This window comes from Marmota flaviventris, chromosome 16, assembly GCF_047511675.1.
Source record: "Marmota flaviventris isolate mMarFla1 chromosome 16, mMarFla1.hap1, whole genome shotgun sequence".
Classification (NCBI taxonomy): Eukaryota; Metazoa; Chordata; class Mammalia; order Rodentia; family Sciuridae; genus Marmota; species Marmota flaviventris.
In genome coordinates, this window is record NC_092513.1 from 13,898,393 (window position 1) to 13,919,575 (window position 21,183).

At 32.9% G+C, this 21,183-nt stretch overlaps 1 protein-coding gene across 4 annotated transcripts in view; it reads right to left on the minus strand.

Moving 5' to 3' along the window:
• Positions 1-21,183, minus strand: part of Relch (RAB11 binding and LisH domain, coiled-coil and HEAT repeat containing) — a 99,531-nt gene that overhangs the window by 40,422 nt on the left and 37,926 nt on the right. For all 4 annotated transcript variants that reach the window (XM_071602688.1, XM_027949011.3, XM_027949010.3 and 1 more), the window contains exons 11-15: positions 14,507-14,619; positions 8,845-8,935; positions 5,992-6,063; positions 851-991; positions 99-263 (exon numbers count right to left, since the gene is read on the minus strand). In XM_071602688.1, coding sequence (XP_071458789.1) covers positions 99-263; positions 851-991; positions 5,992-6,063; positions 8,845-8,935; positions 14,507-14,619 — 582 coding nt within the window. The remainder of the gene's footprint in view (positions 1-98; positions 264-850; positions 992-5,991; positions 6,064-8,844; positions 8,936-14,506; positions 14,620-21,183) is intronic.

Below are 21,183 nucleotides of genomic sequence, written 5' to 3' on the forward strand. Positions count from 1 at the left end.
CAAAGTATTCAACTAAGTGGCAATTATTAGTGCCCTAACATGGCTTACAACAGATCTTTTAAATTGTTATAAACTATATAAGCAAAGGAAGAACTTACCCTAAGAAGCTTTTCAATCTTGTTCAGTAGTGTAGGTATAAGATGAGACTGTAAATTTCCAAGTTCTGTAGTCCAGGCAGCATAAGCTGGTAAAAATACTTGATGTGTTGCACTAACTACTCTCTCTGAGGGATCGCCTAAGGCTGACAGCAACAATTCAAAACCCTGCCAAAGAAACAAACAAACAAACAACAAAAAAAAAAGGAGATTTTTTTAAAGAATAACTTTCTTGGAGCTGGAGTTGTGGCTCAGCGGTAGAGCTCTTGCCTAGCACGTGTGACGCCCTGGGTTCGATCCTCAGCACCACATAAAATAAAATAAAGATATTGTGTCCATCTACAACTAAAAAATAAATAAATAATAAACTTTCCAAAAAGCTTAATAAAAATAAGAAATACAGATTTTAAGAAACTTGGAAAATGCTTTAAACAAGATAGAAAGCTATTCATAATATTACCCCCTCCCGATTTTTTTAAATGTTACATATCTATTGATGACCAAACCAAAAAGAAGGTATGGAAAACATGGCATACATGTTGCTGACTTCTCGACAAAGTGCTGACAGAGTATAAATGAATTACAGCAGTCTTTCCTCTGAGTTACAAGATTGATAACAGTTATTCCCAACTGATTAAAGTTGACAAACCTATCATTCGTACTATAGATTAAGTATCTGAATCAGAGATTTGCAAAATTGTATTATTTGGAATTTTATAATGGGGTAAAAGAGGTTCATTATAAAAAACACATACTTGTTGATATTTGTCTGGATCATCAATGTATCCCATAATGATTCCAAGGCTTTTGATCACTGCTTCTCTTACTAAATCTGCTTTATCTTCCATTAACATCTGTTGCAACATTGAAAGAACCAAGGAGCTACGAATTTCTTTCTGAAAATAAACAAAATGTTTTTACTATTTATTTCCATTAAAACACAAAAGGAAGTAATAACAGACACTTATGTGTTTGAAATCTAGATAAAAAGACATTATTATTTTTCTGTATTTGCTTCAAATTTTTATTTTTCAAAGATAAAACATTATAGATATATCCAAAATATTGTTCTCTCCCTGGTCCTTCTCTCTACCCTTTCTCTTTAGAGGTAAAAACACCTATCTTGAATTCAGCATTATCTTTCAGCATGTTTTTATACCTTTACTAAGTGTAAAAATCCTTCAAATCCTTACAGGACATTCTATCAGACATGTTTAACAAATCAACAAAGTCAACACTCTGTTGCAAATGGACCATGATTCTCTTACCACTATTTGTTCAATTCAGAGAAGAGTGCTGAGAATTATAACAGGAGACAACTACTCTGGAAATTGGAACATCTGCCTGAGATAGGATGAAGAAATACAAAATCCTGGCATTCTTATTATTTTGAAGAAGTAAAGAAAAAATTAAAATATAGAATAGCAATGCACTGCTACTTTAATATTTAATATAAGGTCAAACATAATGTCTTGATGTCACACAGGTTCTTTTTTTTCTTCTTTTGCAGTGCTGCACAGAGAACCCAGGGCCTCATGCATGCTGGGTAAACACTCTGCCACTGAGCTATACCACCAGCCCCCACACAAATTTTTTTTTCCAGTTATATTAAGAAATCTTTTAGGGTAATTAATGGCTGAGGTTAAGATACAGAGTTATCAAAATTCAAATGCGTGCCCCGCCCACCCTACTTTGGACTATTATTACAATTTGGTTGATTCATAAAATTCTTTAAACCTAAACTAATGTAGATCAGTTCTGCGTGTAACAGAATAAAACAAGATTAAAGGTGGAGGAGGTGACAATTTTCATACATTTATAGCATGATTAGGTATGCAGACCAGTGCTTGACATTTTTTTAAAGGTTTGGTTTTTGTTTTGAATTTTTAGAAACAAGAGTAAATTTTAGTAAATTTTGAACACTTTTAGAAAATGCCTTTTAGCACAATCTTTGAATTTACCTTTTGGCCTAAAAACTGCCCTAAAAACAATGCAAAGGATCTCAAAGGGATTCTTGGTTGGCGTTAGCACAAGGCAAGAAAGGGAGGTAAGCAAACTTCAGTTTTACATTGATCTGGGCTGCAGTCAATAATGACTATAAGTTTTAGTATGCAATAGGGACCCTCGTCTAGGGGACAGATCAGTAGGATTACTCTATTTAAGGCATGATTGCACCAAGGAACTGCTGTAGTTTTTGCTCCAGTACAAGATCCAGTGATGAAATATTATGTCTATTAAGACCGCTAAGTATTCCAGTATCAAGAGTGGAACAGTTTACTTACCCTTTAAAAAAAAAGTGATGCTCATGTGATCTGGAACAATACATAATAGGGTATTCCAACTCATCTAAGCATTTGTATGTTCCTATTGTTATTATCCCAACAATAAGATACCAGTTTTCTCCCATTAAATGAAGGATAAAAAAAAAAATCCATCATTCCTGTCTCTGGTGAAGGTATGAGAAATGAAGAACTCCAATGTATTATTAATAGGATTATAAATCCATGCTATTTTGGTTAGGATAAATATGAAACTGTCACAAATAAAAAATGCAAATGATGGAAGAAGCAAGAGGCAGAGATAACTAGCAATATAAGTAATTTTTAAAATGCACAGAGACCTGGCTGTGAAGGCACACACCTATAATCCCAGTTACTCTGGAGGCTTAGTCAGGAGGACTGCAAGTCTGAGGCCAGCCTCAGCCACTCAGTGAGACCCTACCTCAAAATGAAAAATAAAAGGGGCTCAGTGTTAAAGCACTCCTGGGTCAGATCCTCATAACCAAAAACAAACAAACAAACAAACAAAAAAACCAAAAACCCCAAAACAAGCAAAAAAGCAAAACAAAAAGCAAAATCCCCAAAAAACAACCCAGAAATTTCAAGTAAATGCAACTAAATAGCCCATGCACTAGTGTATAATTCTTGTAGCCTTTTAAAAGAACAATCTTACAAAAATGTCCCTATAAAGCAGGGTTGTCAAACTTTTTATAAAAGGCCAGATTGTATATACTTTTGGTTTTTGAGAATATAAAAAGATCTCTGTTGTAACTATTCAACTTTGCAGTTGTAGTAAGAAATAAACTTGGATATGACAGCTGCTGGCTGCAACATGTCCTCTCACTGATCACTAGGGTTGATTTGGCTAATCTGGTTGACTAGGCAGGAGTCTCCTTCCTCCCTTACTACGATGTGCACCCTTCCCAAAGCGGGGTGCTCCATCAGAGAAGATGACTTTCCCTGATAGAATAGGACAATTCCCTCCCCCCCCCCCCCCCCCCCCCGCCCCGCACCTTAATGGCTGCAAAACGTTTGTTAGAGATTGCATTGTGATAGATCAAAGAGAGAGGAGTAGAACTGGACAGGGAAAAACACCCAGATCTCAATGTTCTCAATTACTTCATAGCCACAGCATGTATACCATAGCTCAATGTCCTCTTCACATTTCAAAATGGTTATACAAATGTTGGAGGCAGGGGTGATGGCTGAGGTCCCAAAGGCCAGTAGGGCAGAAGAGGTGGCCCATGGCCCAGGAATGATGATAAATAGTCATATATGGAGTAGAGCATGTAGGCCCACACTGGGAAAGGAGCTGCGGGGTGAGAGCTGGGGGTTGTGTCTTCTTGTAGCCATACAGAACTGGAATCTGGAGGGGGACTCAATTTGCTTCTGTAGATTCTCCATTTCTTCACTTTTCTGTTGCAGCTCCCTAATTCCTCAATAGTCAACTCCAGTTTCTGTTCTGCCTCCGACAGCTGCCTCTGGGATTCCATCTGCTCATGTTCCTTAATTTTCAGCTTCCTGCTCCTTCTTCCTATCCAGTGAGGCATTTTCCTCCAGGACTAGCCCTTCCTCATAATTCTCTCTCCCTTCAGAGGTAAGATCTTCATCTAGAGACAAAGGGGCCCAGGGGGTTTCAGGCCTAAAAAGTGAAAAGGGAGCCCAACTGGCTTCTCCTCTGAATATGGCAGCTCATGAGACCAGCAGTCCAGGGGTCTGAACATGTGGGTGTGAATATTCTCAGTGACTAAGCCTGGAAAGCTTGTGTTCCTGGGCACTGAAGTGTGTAGGATTGGCTTGCCTGCCACACCAGAAGAGGACCTTTGTTTGGTACTAAGTATGTAAGTAACTGTAGTGCTCCTCTGCTTGAACTTCCAATCAAACTCTCAAGAAAGCAACCAAAGATGGATACATAAAGAAATGGGTGTGGCTGTGTTCCAAGAAAACTTTACTTATAAAACAAGCAATGGGCTAGATTTGGTATACAGGCTACAGTGTCTCAAGTATTTAAATTAAAATAATTGTGATGCCACCTTGTTCCCTTTTAAAGGAACAAGGACCTATGGGAAGGCATACGAGTCTAGTAAATCCAATAAAAGCATAACAATCCAGTGGTTCTCAATATTTTTGGTGGCAGAAAGCATTTATTTATTTAAAATTAGTAAGAACCTCTGGTAGCTTTTGTTTGGGTGGGTAATATTCATTTATAGTTACCATGATTAGAAATTAAAACTAAAAGATTTTAATATATCAATTAATTTAAAAAATAAGAACTCATTAAATGAATAAATAGTAAATAATATTTTCATTAAAATGACAGTTTATAAAACAACACAAAACAAAAATCAGTGAGAAGAATGTTTTATATATTATCCCAAGCCTCTTGCATGTCTGATTAAGGACAGTTCTCTTATTTGCTCTGCACTCTGTTTGTTGTGATACATTGTTTTGGTTGAAGTATTTAAAGAAAAGATGACCTCACAGAAGGTGTCATTAAAAAGGAAGAGAAGTATATTACTAGGCTTTTCAGATAAAAATGTCTCCATGATAACAAACACTTTTTTATGCATTAAATTCCATTGTCAATCTGATTTTTATTGTCTCTACACTTTTCATTGTTTATTTGGGAAAAAATTGGACCATAACATTATGCAGACTTTAAAAATACTGACACATTTAATTATATAACCAAAAAAATTCCACAATCTCATCAAAGAGTCTATATATATTTAGAAGTTGTCAAGCTCACAGTGGCAGACACAAGTTTTCTAAAATTCTAGAACTCATCTAAAAGCTCCAATTTCACCATTTGTAACAAATGTTATCTGACTGTTTTCCTTGAAGTGACAGGCTCACTTCACAAAAACGAAAATATCTGCCACGTACCTAAGTCTGAATAGCTACAACTTAACTGTCAGTGGTTCCACCAAAAAAAAAAAAAAAAAAAAAAATTGGTGACCTATGGGAAAAAGGGGTTAGTTGAATTCACAGCCCAAACAACTTCACAAGTACTTTTCTGGAAACAGCCATTAGATTTCAGTACACAGTAAATGGGTTTTCTACAAATACCCTGTATTTGTCTTATAGAATATTAAAGAGGAAAGGTTCAAAATTTAGTAAAAATAATTTTACTGATTGAGCAGCTCCCTTTTAAGTGAAATTGGCTAATTGTGCCAAAGTATGGCTGTGAATCATTATTAGTACACATTTGGGGGAGCGGTGTTTTGATAGTGCTGATGCATGAACATTTTTTGCCCAACACTGCTTTGGTACCAACAATATAAACGTCAACATGTGATAAAAATTTTTAAGAAAAGTTTTATTATGATGAAAATAGTTTCATTTCATGATCCTCTTTGAAAGGATCAGGTATCCAGGTTTCCCAGTCCACTCTGGTAATACAGTTTAATATATTTATACTCATGCAAAACCAGCAGTAATATACCTATCTGTCCACCACACAATATTAATATGAGCCTTTCCATTTTTTTTTCCTTCTCTTTTTAAGACAGCATGCCTAAAAGAATTTGGATTAAAATGTATAAGACACTTGAAAGTATATTTCTCTATTATTATAAAAGAAAAGACTTTTTAAAAAAAACAGTGACAATTCTTACAGGAAGGTAAGGTGCCAATGCTCCACAGGATTCCGCCACAAGTAGTCGTCTTTCTGGGTATTTGTGATTAATCTAGAGCAAAAAATAAATAAATCAAGCATAAATAACATACCCTCTCTTCTTCCAACAGAGAATTACTTTTCACCACAAATCCTGTTAAGAACGCAATCAAGCTTCTTCCTTTTCCACTTCTGGGAATCCCTGTGTGGCTATACCTGGATCAGGAATAAGGGAATCAAGGAGAGCCTAAACATGAGGTCACAGGGGTCATCTGTTAAAGAAAAAAGGGAAAACCAAAGATGAAAATTTGGCAAGGTGTCTAGAAATTATGTGTTTCCCTAAGACTAGACTTCCCTTAGGATGTCAGGAGAAATCAGAACCTTTCTCTAGCAACAGCATCACAGTTTTTTAATTTGCAAAATCCAGCTTCTGGATCATATAGATATGGTCCATAATATATGCCAGTCTTTTTAGCTAAAGAGTTAGGACATAAGTTAATCAATGATTTAACCAGATGGACTAGAACCATGATTTTCTTTTTAAAGGAAGAAGACTTTATTTTTTGTTTGCATATGCAAACTGATGGGGTTTTGCTATTGTTATGACTACACTGAACCATAACAAAAAATAACAAAAGAAAGGACACATACTGGGTTTTGTTCCCGTATGTCTTCTTCATAGAATATAAATCTTTCTTTGACTGGAAAAGAAGTATATCTGTTCTCATATTCCCATATGAAAAGGTGACATAATTCAATAATGTATTGGATGCCTAAAATTAAGAAAAGAAATTATATAGTAATCTACTGGGCAACAAACTTGAGGTAGATGGCTAGACAGATCCCTGATATCCATGTTTATTCATGTTACAGAAGAGGTGGTGGTAGAGATGTTTATAACTGATATCTCTAAATTAAATTTAATCCAGATACAGTTACCTCAAAAACAAGAATGCTTTGAATGTCAGAATATGGTACATATAAAGTTTCATTTTGTTTTTCTTTTGTCTCCAAGTTAAATGAACATACAAAAATCAATTGTAATTTACATATTAGAAATGAACAAACTGAAAATAGAATTAAGAAAATAATCCATTTTATAATAGTAACAAAAATAATAAAATACTTAGGAATAAATTTAAAAAAGAACTACATTTTGAAAACTACAAGCCATTATTGAAAGAAAATTTAAAAGACCCAAATAAATAAAAAAGTTACCTTAATTCACAGGCTAGAAGACTTACTAGAATGGAAATACTTTCCAGATTAATTTATAGATTCAATGAGTTTCTTATAAAAGTTCCAGCTAGGCTCTTTGTAAAAATCTACAAGTTAATCCTAACATTCATATGGAATTCTAAGGAAACCATAAAATAGTCCTCACTGAGAACCAAATTCAGGGGTCAATGTTTGTTTTAGGGTAATAAAAGTATTTTAAAATTGACTGTGGTGGTGAATATATAACTGCGAACATACAAAAACCACTAATTTGTATACTTTAAATGGGCTAGCTATATGTTATTAGAATTAACTTTAAAAAACTGTGTTGGGCTGGAGATGTGGCTCAAGTGGTAGCGCGCTCGCTTGACTTTCGCGGGGCACTGGGTTCGACCCTCAGCACCACATAAAAATAAAATAAAGATGTTATCTCCACTGAAAACTAAAAAATAAATATTGAAAAATTCTCTCTCTCTCTCTCAAAAAAACAATTAAAAAACTGTTAAAATGTACATATTTATAACTGTATATATAATTATAAATTCAAAGTTGCATATATTATATATCCAAGTTAATTTTGACTTTGATTAGACCTCAGCCTATATTAGTATTCACTATAATATATAGATGTAGGACACTGTTAGAGGTAATTATTGCTATATGTTTTGTTCACTTAACATACTAAACCTAGTGGATCCACCATATTTAATGGGGGGGAAAATGACCAAAGAAATTAGGAGTAGAGCTCTAAATGACTACATACATTAGTGATATTCCAGAGATCATTATTTTTCTTAAGAAACTCACTATACTATTGTAAACAAGGCCATAAAATCTGTCTCCATAAATGAGAAATCTATCTTTTTTTAAGGTGGAAAAATAAGGTGCTTAATGATCTAAACATCATCTAAAAAGTCAGTAATTCCAGGTTCTAAAGTGGAATGGAAATGCCAAAATTCAATACAAAATTAAAGTACCGCTAATAAAATGAGTTAAATTATAAATACACAAACCTCCCATATAAAAGGTCTACTCTTTATACAAATGTATCTATATTATATACAAGTATACAGTATATACAAGATACATTTCTATTTACACACACACACACACACACACACACACATTTACTTTTTGTTTGTCCTTGAATGCATCAAGCATATTCCCATCTCAGGCCCTTTGTACTTCTTTCATCTTACTTCATTCAGATTCTTGCTTAACCATCACTTTCTCAGAGATCCCTTCTCTTACCGTCCATTCTAGGAAAGCATTTTTCATGTTTATCTAACCCTTCTTCTGCTTTATCATTCTTCATGGTATATTCACTACAAGATAGCATATTATTTGTTAACGCTAATCTCCCACTAGGATGTCTCTTCTGTTCACCACTATATCCCTAGTCACTACACAAATACTTAGCACTGAAATTAGTGTTTCATAAGTATTTGTTGAATGAGTGCATAAAGGAAAATATTCCAGAGCATCCTTTAGCAATTGTAAATCACTATGTTGAGATATAGAAATAGCTGCATAATTTACATTCCATAAATTTCCTAATGGCATTTAAAAACAATATAAACCTTTATAATAAATTCGAATATAACAGCTAAGGCAAAATCTAGTATAGTTAATTTACCTGCTCCCAACACTGTGGTAAAAGTTCAGCCTCTACACGTGTTGGTCCAACATGACGTGCAAATGCCACACAACCTGTCAGTATCATTTGCCTGAAAAATAGTACAAAACAAAAACAATAACAAAACCAACAACCTTGTATTTACATTAGAAAACACAAACAGGACCAAGAATTAAAAAGAGTTACTCCTAAGCACTGTTCATTGCTGTTTTTCAATACGCATCAATTTGAATTAAGTACAAAATGATCCACTAAATCTTTGTTGTATACTGAAACAGCTACTCATTTACCACAATGCCTGCAACCCACCCCTCCACCTCCAGTGGTGGAGACTAAACTCAGGGACTTCAAACACCAGTGAGCTACACTTGCAGCCTAATCCTTGTTACTTTTATCTACATGCTTCTCCTTAATACTTATAATACCTGATGTGTTTATTTCTCTCTCTATATATATGCTTTTTAAACTTTTTTATTCCCTTCTACTTTAGGAGGGTAAATAAATTGAAGTGAATAGAAAGAAAATGTGACAAGAAAATTTCAAGCTACTTTAGATGCCTAATCCTTCATGAAAATTTCCTAATATATGACCAATATTTCCCCCACTATATATATGTAATGTATGTTCCAGAAATATTTGATAATTTAATCAATTTTCTTTTTCTTTTCTTTCTTTCTTTCTTTTTTTTTTTTGGTACAAAGGATTGAAATCAAGGTGCTTAACCACCAAGCCACATCTCCAGCCTTTTAAAAATGTTTTGAGACAGGGTCTCATTAAAGTGGCTGAGGCTGGCTTTGAACTCACTATCTTCTTGCCTCAGCCTTCTGGGTCGCTGGGATTATAAGTGTGCCACCCCACGTGGCTGTAATCAATTTTCTTAGGATTTAAGTATGTTGAATACTTATTAGAGACTTCAAATCATCATATCATAAATACACATAAATTTCAATAGGAAAAAACATTAGGTCCTTCAAAACAAACTTCTTAGCAAAGTTAACATTCAACATTCTAGAAAATATTTTAGTTTTGAAATATAGTTAAAATAGAAGAGGTCAGATGGCCTACAGATCACTAATAGCACTAGAAGAAAATAGCCCCCTATGACAAAGAAAACCAAGATTGCATGATTAGTAAATAACACAGGTAGAAGAAATATGGCATCAGTTATGGTTGTTAAAAAAGAATTGGCAAGGGGCTGGGGTTGTATCTCAGTGGTAGTGTACTTGCCTAGCACGTGTAAGGCACTGGGTTTGATCCTCAGCACCACGTAAAAATAAGTACATAAAATAAAGGTATAAAAAATAAAATAAAATAAAGATAAAAAACAAGAATTGGCAAAAGCATATTTAATATAAAAATTTTTCTTAGGATACTATCAAAGAAGCCTAAGTCATTAATGAAAAATAACAACAGATCATGTCAAATATACTATGCTATCTTATATTTTTTGCTTTGTTCATTTGTTATTTGTTTTAGAGAGGTTATTGTTAATTTATTAGTCTATTTTAGTAAACAGTCATATATTTCTGAAAGGTGAAAGCAGATAAAGAATGGAAATCAGTGCTTAATTCCTGATGTAGCTTAACCTGAAATAAAGCTAGTAGTACTTTTGGCCACCAGGTGGCACCTATAAATTTTACATGCAAAGTCTAAAAATGGATTCTAAAGACTTGGGTTTTTGCCTTGAAAATCTAGGAATAAAAACGTAATATATGTATTTCATTACATATATACATAATTACATATATACATCATTATGTCCTTGCATTAAGACAAACTATTTACTGGGGTTGTAGCTCAGTGGTAGAGCTTTGCCTAGCATGTGTGAGGCACTGGGTTTGATTCTCAGCACCTCATAAAAATAAATAAAGGTCCACCAACAACTAATAAAATATTAGAAAAAAAAAAAGACAAACTATTTGCCCTGTTAAAGTTTTTATAGTTGTCCTACATACGGGATGCTAGGGCATAATGGGCTCAGTTACCAAGCTAGAGAATGATATTTTTCAAGGAAAAAATAAAATTCTAATTTTCCTATACAGTACCACCAAACTGTTCTTATAAAAATTTCAGATCACAATGACTGACACTAATATGGTGATTTAATTTATCTTATTCTTACTTGACTAGCATGTGAAGGCTGCTGGTATAAATTACACTTGACCCTCTCCACTTGCTCTCACATATTTTAAGAGCAGGAGAGATAGCTACTATAAGAGTTTCAAAGTCAACAAGACTGTTTCTGTACTCGCTGTTGAAGAGTTCCTTGTATTTTAAATTTTGAGCTTGATTTGTCTCATGGTTCACTTATTCATGATTCTCTCAAATTCTCAGAAGACATAAAAATTTTAAGTCCAAAAACCTAGTCCTAAAGGTGCATAAACCTACCAAATGATACAATTTGTTTATTATTATAAGCAAAAAAGCATTTTTTTCTCTTTAAGAGGGCTGGGGTTATGGCTCAGCGGTAGATGCTTGCCTAGCGTGTGCAAGGCCCTGGGTTCGATCCTCAGCACCACATAAAAATAAATAAATAAAACAAAGGTGTTGTGTCCAACCATAATTAAAAAAATATTTGTGCAAGCCCTCATTTGCACAACTTTCCTTAATATTTAAAGGTTTTTACTCTCTGAAGTAGATATCTATTGTTGCTTGATCAAAACTCATGTCTTTTTGTTCTGATGAATCATTGTGATCTGTGCCCTTCCCTCTCACTAGCTTAAGGATAACTCATCACTCAGACCTGTCTTTCCATATGAGCAAATGGTCTCAAGAATAATCAAAACAAAACACTATCCTTCTAGACACAATGTAAATGGTTTATGGATAACCCTATGACACAGAAATTCATGTTATTTCTTATAAAGCATAACTATTATGATCATGTTCTACCAGGTTCATCTGTGAGATACCTAGGAGAAATCGAGCATAAAAAATGAAGGCAAAGAAATATTCAAATTAGAAGTCCATAGGTAATTAATACAAAAGTGTACAAATTCAAAATGAGAATTAGAATAAGAATGAAAACACTGTAGAACCTTGTGAATGGAACAAGTGTTTCCTCTGTTAATTAAAAAAAATACAAGAAATGTTTACTGTTAATTTACATGTACCTTCAAACTTCATTCATAATTAAAGAGGAACTAAGATCTCACTGTTGAGGTAGTGACTGAAGACATATTTCAGAGGATTAACAAACTTGCTCATTTTAAAACAGAAAGACTTGGATAAAATATATGGTGGTTAAGTTTGTGAAAATGTCATTATAAGGGAAAATTTTAAATGGCTGTACAGAAGTTTATGAAGGAAAATTTAAGCTTTATGCATGCATTTTTATAAACTTCTATTGGATGAAGCAGTAGTTCATGTCAACATGCTTTCAAGGCTATTAATCCATTGATATAATATGAACTCATGCCTTGTAAAGGCAGTTTTTCAAAACATTTTACAGAAAAATAAGGCATAATATCTTAGGAACATATACATTACATTTTGTCCATCATCATGAATAAATAGCAAGTGTTGAAGAGTTCCTGGAAATTACTAAAACCATGGACATTTGGGCAAACAATTCTTCAACCCTTCAAGTGGCCAGTGGATATAGCGGTATACCAATAATTTGAAATTTATGACTTACAACACGGATTCAATTTTCAGTAATGTCCAATCTATTAATTTGTCTTCAATGTAAATTTGAAAATATTGTATATTTTTTCTCCTTGTTATCTTCTCTTATTGTTTAAACAGTCTTTTCCATCTAAGTTTACATAACAACCATGAGCTCTTGCCTCTAGAGTTTTAGGATTCCAAATAATGTTTCTTTTTTGTAATCAATTTTCAGGAAATACTTTTAATCTGAATTTTTAGAAGAATTGCTATTTTCATTATATAGAACTTTATAGGGCTCATGTCAATTCTGTTTACTAATCTTTAAAAGAAATTGATCCAGCTCCAGTTTATTTTGAAAGGGAGGGAGAGAGTATGACTAACAGCTTTACTCCCAAGATAGCTCAGGTACATGAAACAAGATAATTTAATTTGGTTCTGCAGAATCTAGGTTTGATTTTCTCTTTTCTCAATATCTGTATTTCTTGACAAGGATGGGAATTTATATTGTAAAAGATGAGACAATCTGGAGCTTTTATTCAACCAAATATAATGTATGAATAATTAACACCTGCTGTGTACTTCTAGGGCAATTTCTGGTCTTTACCTGGCTTTTAGGGTTTTGCAAAAGACCATATATTCAAGGATGAAAGGCACCCTCTGTCCATTTCCTTATATTTCATGTTTATTGGAAATATTAATCTGATTAGATAAAGAGGTCTGGACAATAAAGGAAGGTAGAAGTAACAGGCTGCCTTACATAAAAGAACAAATGACTGAGGCCCTTCTACCTTTCACTCAAATAAAAAATACTTTCATCAAAATAAAAACTAAGGATCTTAGATTGGTCTCCTTAATCCAGCCTCACTCAGTGATACTAGAGTAACAGAAAAATTTCTCAGATCCTTTAAATGGTTGTCTGTTAAACTTTTTTCTCACAAATGCTTAGTATTTATATCTTAGTTTTTAAAAATACATTTTCATGTCTTCCTAGCAAATTCCAAACTGGAAACAAAATAAAGAAATGTCAACCTTAAACCCAAAACAAAAGAAAACAAAAGCAAAACTTGCTTTCCGTTGAGAGCATTTCCTTATGGGGTAAATCATAAGAAGTAGCTTAGAATCTATAAAGGTTTTATTGCTTGCTTTTATAGGTCTTAGTACTCATTAAAAAAAGTGCCAAGAACATATGTAGGCAGATAAAGTCAGGCTTCTTTGAAAATCTCTTTCCTGGAGGAAGGTTAGTTTTCTATCTGTGGAACATTACAATGCCTGAGAGATCATTGGGTATGTCCAATTTTATGCTATGTCACCTAACTATGGCTTGTTGCATTTGGAGGGGAAAAAAGAACAGTAGTTTTCTGGGCAATATGCAACTTATCTATACCACTTGTAAAGCCCCTATTAAGACCCTCATGCCTGTTTGCTCCCTTTTCCTTATACTGAGGGTTTAGAGAATAATCTAATCACTAACTAGTAGGAAACTTTACTAGAAAACAGCAAAGTGTTTTAGTAGAAGACAGAATTTTCAGATAAAAAAAATAAATATCCTGCAGTGTTTCAAGGGAAAATATTTATATTTTTAAAATAAAATAAAATTACACTAAAATTTAGGACAATTTCAATGTGAATTAGTCCTCAAAACTACAAGATAATTTAGATAATATCCATCAGAACCTGTACCTGTCTAGTGACTTTCAGAAACTTTAACTTTAAAAAGTTATTTTTGCTTTAGGTTTTATTTATTATATGTAGGATAAATTTCTCAGAGAATTCTGCATTATCTTTTTGTTTGTTGTCATAAATTCCAGATTTCCTTAAAAAAGAAAATGGGAAGGGAAGGTAACTTGATATAGGACATTATACTTTGAAATGCATTTTTTAGAATTTGAAACTATCAATGAGTGATACCAGGATAGTGAAAGCTCCAATGCCACTAGAACAGATAGAGGGAAGGAAAAAAGGCATTTAGATTACAATGCCCATCTTGTTGACAAATTAGAAAAGTGAATAGATCAATACTGTATTTATTTCCCAAAGAAGTAATCACACCCACCTTTGCTCATCATCTGGTCTCTTGATCAAATTGAAAAGTATGTGGAGAAGCTGATCTCTCTCTTTAGGCTCAGGATGTAGACATGCTGTGCACAATATGAGGGGGATCAACTCCTGAAGAAATACGAAGGTGGAAAATTTCAAAATGAAAATACACTGCAAAATGTTCTTAAATGGATGTTTAAACATCAACATAAAAAAGAGTAAATTTTAATTTTCTAAGTTTGATAATTTGAAACACTGAAAACATTAAAACATAACTTATGCTGGTTTTGGAAAGCATAAATAATAATGTAATAAAGTTACATAAGAGTCAACTAACCTTGTTATTTTATCCAGTATTTCCCAAGGTTCCACTAGTTCTTTACACTAAATAACTTTCCATCATTTGACAAGCAGATATAGTAATTTTAATTGTGAAACTGTTTTTAAGTGAAACTTGCAGAAATTCACTATATTTCAAAACTTAAAAAGATAACAGAAAATAAAAACAACCCTCCCTGCATCCACAAATATAATGTATCTTCCTTAGGATTAAATAGAATCTAACAATTTTAAACCCTTCACATCTAATCCAATGGCTTTATAAACATCATTTCTGAGTTGGAGGGGTAGCTGGCTCAGGGGCAGAGTGCTTGCCTAGCATGCTAGAGGCTCTGGTTCCATACCTAGCACAGGAAAAAACAAAAATCAAAACAAAACACCTACACAGGTTGTTAAATCTTCTCAGCATTTAATAACACAGAATATAAGTAGAAATAAGTTAAACTATAAATTTTTAAACATATTTTGTACATTGTACCATATGTTCAACATGCAGAGGTAAATTCAACATTTTGTAAGAATGTAATAGCCAAAAGTTTACTTCTCTCTTTCACACAAATATTTGAAACTAAGGTTATTTCACATTTTAATCAAATTAAGATAAAATTCTGAACACTGAATACATTAAAGTGTATTAATACTTTTAATTTTGGAGTGGATTTTCAAATCTAATGGGAATAAAAGTCCAAAAATGATAAAATATTTTTGGAAACAAATACTCTAAAAATAATACTTTGAAGCTATTTTAAAGTAAACACTATAATGTACTAAGGAGAGAATGATATAAACCCAAGAAAAATATGATAAAAGTTTATACTTTAAGAAGTATTTCCTCATTTTGAAGATGCTTGCTTAGATAGATGATATAATTTTTCAAGTTGATTATTAATCCTAAAGGCATGACTACAAGGCCCTTTCCATTATTTCTGAAGCCTTTATATATTATGTTATAACTATATGGTTTAAATCTTAAATTTATGGTACAAAAGAGGAGATACATGAGTAGTAGAAGAAATTGAAAACTATTGTTTTGTCATTTCCAATCTTCCTATTTGTAAGCCTTTGTAGGTTCCAGATTACAAAGTAACTGAAAAGGGAAAAACAAAATAGGGAAAATAATTTTGGACTGAAATGAGGAAGAGTATATGGATATGTTAAAACTAATATTTTTGCTGGGTGTGGGGGTGCGCACCTGCAATCCCAGTGGCTTGGAGGCTGAGGCAAGAGGATCACAAGTCCAAAGCCAGCCTCACCAACTAAGCAACTCAGCAAGACCCTGTCTGTAAATAAAATATAAAAAGGGCTAGGATGTGGCTCAGTGGTTAAATGCTCCCTGGGTTCAATTCCCAGTACCAACCAACCAACCAACCAACACCCCACAAGCAACAACCACCACCACTTAATATTTTCACTAGACACTTAATGTGATGCTTGCTGGATTAGTCCTGATATTGTAGGGTAAAATAAAACTTTTATAACATATTAAATATTTTGTCTGATTTGTAAGTTTAACAAAATTAGGGTTAAGACCATTAATACCAAGGACTATTCTTAGTTGATTCCATTTAGGCTGCTGAGACCCAATGTCACTAATGAGAGAACTAACACAAAGTATTAAAAGGGTGTGGTTAGAGTATTAACCTTAAGGATGAAAAGGAGTTATTCTGGAAGCACCAACTAAAGGAGAAATTATTCTGATGCCTGAAAACCAAAAGGGATGTAAAAGTTTTACTTATATTTACTCTTCATGTCAGATCTTTCTCTCCTGATAATTTACTTGTTTCCTCCTAATCTCTCTACTTTATTATCCCTACATGTATACTTAAAATATTTTTTTCATTCTCCCCTAGTTCATTATTCTTTAAAGGTAAAATTATAAATAAAAGATATTTACTATAATTGCACATACACAGTTTAAAACATGTAGTAGTAGTGTTTTAACTTTATCTAAAAAATAAGCATAACAAAATAATTTTGTTGTTGTTTATTCTGTACGTCTTACATTTTATTTTATCATGAGGCTCAGTAATCCTTAATCAAAAGGAAGGTTTAGTGTCCTGTGTTAATACCGACAATCTTGTAACTGGAATATGGCTACATGTGTGCAAAATTGAGATCACTGGCCCAGGAACTAGAAGAGCTTCTGTCTTGGTACACTACTTAGAACCTGAGAATGTAAGGAAATGCAAAAACTTCTTATTTTCCTCAAGTGAAACATGTAGGAATTAAGATTAGTGTAGAAATGAAAAATATTTCAAACACATGCAGCAATTTTCTTAATCTATTGCTGTTAATTTTTCCTTATGAAATTAAAGTTGGCCTCAAAAAGCCTCCTCAACACAGAACTTACCAAACCCTTCTCAACAATCCATTTTTATCATTTTCACTCTATTTATAAATTTATGGACTTGAATCAATCCGTTTCCTTTGGTTTCGTCTCTCCATTAGAAACAATCTATCGTCTTTTAAAAAATATTTTTAATATTTATTTTTTTAGTTGTAGTTGGACACAATATTTTTATTTTATTTTTATGTGGTGCTGAGGATCGAACCCAGGGCCTCATATGTGCTAGCCAAGCAATCTACTGCTGAGCCACAATATTTATTTATTTATTTATATGTGGTGCTGACGATTGAACCCAATGCCTCACACATGTAAGGCAAGTGCTCTACCACTGAGCTCCGTCCCAGCTCCCTCTATCATCTTTTAAAAACTTTTCTTACAATTCTGATGCAACAATTAAAAAATGGTCCCTGAATTTTCTTCAAGACAAGTGATAAATGTTTTAAAAATGCCTCTGGGACATTAAATATAAAAGAAACATATTGAAACTAGAGCAATGTAAGATATATCTGATCCTTTTTAATATCTATTTAAGATATATCTAAATCCTTTTTAATGACAAAAATCCTTTTTAATGACAAAAATCCTTAAGCCTATTAGATTTAATGCCCCATGTAATATTAAAACAATAACAATAATACTCTAATGGTAACATTAGATCCAAAGGTAATTTTTTCTCTCACATATGAAAAGTTGTATGTCCACATTTAGAGGTAATAAGAATCTTAAATATTTTAAAATGAGTTTTTCCCATCTGGATAGTAATCAATAGTGTGTACAGAAGTGAAATACAAAACTGATTGCCCTCTGATAATTACAGAAGAAATCAGTGTGATAATCCTATTATATATTTCCTAAGACTTTTAGAATTAATTAATGGGATTATTAGGATTTTGCACTTTATTTAAGTAAATAACATTAGTTGCAATTCATTTGGGTTTTGCAATTTTAATAACAAATCTATTTTTCTCTACTTGAAGGATCTCCTGCCTCTCAAGTCCCAAGTTACCCATTGAATTTTACAGAGTCAGTAGGAAAGCCCTCTAGCATATTAATATTAATCTTATGAGTGAAACAATTTCTAATGAAATGTCTTTAGAGATAGCAAATCTCTTTAGAAATATTTACATGATTGTATAACTATTTTTATTTAACTTCCTTACTCTTGTAACAAACTTCCAAAATATTTCCTATGTACAGTCTATTTTCCCAAGATATTATTATTTGAGGGTTTTAACGTTAGGAAAAAAAGTCACCTGAGAATATAAGATTGGTGTGTGTTTCTAACACAAAAGCAGGAGGAAAAAAGCATGTAAAACAAAATGAACGATTAAATGTTAAGGGGCAAGGGAGAAATGAAGTAAATAGATCAAATCAATGATCAGCTTTCCCAACAAAGTCAGTCTGATCAGATGGCTTCAGTGGTGACTTTCAAAAAACATTGGAAGAAGTAGTAACACCAATTCTACTCAAACTGATAAAACTGGAAGAGGACAGAACAATTCCTCCACATCCTATGAAGACAATCTGAACCTTATAACAAAGCTAGACAAAAATCCAACAAGTAAACTATAAATCAGTATCTCTTACATATAATCAAAATGGATCAACAAAATACTAACATCAAATCCAAAAGCATATAAAAAAATGTATAAATCTTGACTACATGGATATCCCAACAATGCAAAGGTGGCTCAACATAATAAGATATAATCAAAATATTATTAACTTCTCAACATAATAAGATTTAATCAAAATATTATTAACTTCTCAACAGATCCTGAAAAAGCATGTGGCAAAATTCAACGCCTTTTCCATGACAAAAACAATCAATAAACCAGGAAAAGAAGGGAACTTCCTTAATTCCATAAAGGCATTTATAAAAATTCTAGAACTAATATCATACTGAATGGTTAAAAAAACAAACAAACAAACAAAAAAAAAACAAACCCCACACACAAAAAGTATTCCTCCCCTCAGATCAGAATGAGAAAAGGATATCTGCTTTCCGAAATCAAGGCTATTCAACAATGTACTGGTACAATAAAAAGCAAGGGGGAAAAAAAGCTATTCAAATTGAAAAAGAAACAAGTAAAAGGATCTGTTTGTAGACACCATAATTCTACATATAGAAAACACCACAAAATCCTTTTGAAACAAACCACTATAAAAACCTCTAGAGTAGATAAAAAAATTCAGCAAATCTTCAAAGTGTGTGAATCTTATAATACACAAATATCTACTATATTTCTTATACACCAGCAATGAATAACCTGAAAAGGAGATTATGAAACCAACGACATATACAGTATCACCCAAAAGAATAAATAACCAGGAATAAATTTAATCAAGTGAAAAATTTGCACTTTTCCCCCCCTCTGCTTTGGAAATGTCCAATGATCCATTTTGCAAAAATGCAAAGTTGAGCTTTAAATTTATACAGGACCGAAGAATCCTCACACAAACAATATTGAAAGAAAGAAAAAATTGGAGAAATTCATACTTCCTAATTTTAAAACTAACTAACAACTACAGCAATCAAGAAAGTATAGGAGTAGCACAAGGATAGATATACAGACCAATGGAACAAACTGAAAGTCCAGAAATAAACAATATATAGCAAACTGATTTTTGAAAAAAGTGGCAAGAACTCAACAGGGAAAAATTTATTTCTGTGGAATATAGAAACAACAACTGGATAGCTAATATTAAAAAGAATAAACCTGTATCCTTTCTCTCTATATAAAAATTAACACAAAGTGGACAAATGATCTAATTAATATAACTAAAACTATATAAGAAAGCACAGAAGTATGTATTCTTGGCCCTAGATTTTGCAGTGCATTCTTAGATTTGACACCAAGAGAAAAAACAATAGAAGAGAACATATATAAATCAGACTTCATAAAAATAAACATTTACCCATCAAAGAATATTATCAAGAATGTAAAAATAGGAGAAAATATTTGCAAATCATATATGTGATAAGGGTTTCATATCCAGAATAAAGAATTCTTACAACTCAAAAATAAGACAAAAGCCCAGCATGATATGCATGCCTGTAATCCCAGCATCTTGGGAGGATGAGGTAGGAGGATTGCAAGTTCAAAGCCAGCCTGAAAAACTTATCTAGACATGTCTCAAAATAAAAAATTAAAAGGGCTGAGGTTGTGGCTCACTGGTTAATGTCCCTGGATTCAATCCCCAGGAACCCCCACCCCTTGAACAAAGAATCCAATTAATAAAATTATCAAAGGACTTGAAAAAAATACACCTTCTAGAAGTCAGTAATATTTTGTTTGGAACAGTTGTGAAAGGACAGGGGAAACAGAAAAGCTTTCATTGAGTCTTTTTACATTTAAAAAGTGTTACATGAAGTGAATATATTACCTAATCAAAACCATATACACTGTTTCTAATGCTTTATGTAATCAGCTAGGATATTATTATGCTCTTTAGTTTGCTGATGAACATTAAAAACAACAACAAAAAACAGGAAACATTTTAACCATACTAACATATCAATAAAAAGGCTTATGCTGACAGGGGGTATATGAAACGTAATAAGAAAAAATCTAAAATATTAATCCTTCAATACAAGACGAGCTTTTTTTTTTTTAAAGAGAGAGAGAGAGAGAGAAAAAGAGAGAGAGAGAGAGAGAGAGAATTTTTTTAATATTTATTTTTTAGTTTTCGGCAGACACAACATCTTTGTTTGTATGTGGTGCTGAGAATCGAACCCAGGCCACACGCATACCAGGCGAGCGTGCTACCGCTTGAGCCACATCCCCAGCCCCAAGACGAGCTTTTTAAAAAATGTAGATTTAAGAAGTTGGGGTCAAATATTAAAAAGTAATTCAAGGAATGTAATGAAACAAAACTTCCACTCTTTTTGTTTGTTAGTGCTGGGAATTGAACCCCCCAGGGCTTTGTATGTGCTAAACACATAAGGTCTTTTTTTTTTTTTTTTTTACTTTTTTCTTTTCTTCTTCTTTTTTTTTTTAGTTGTA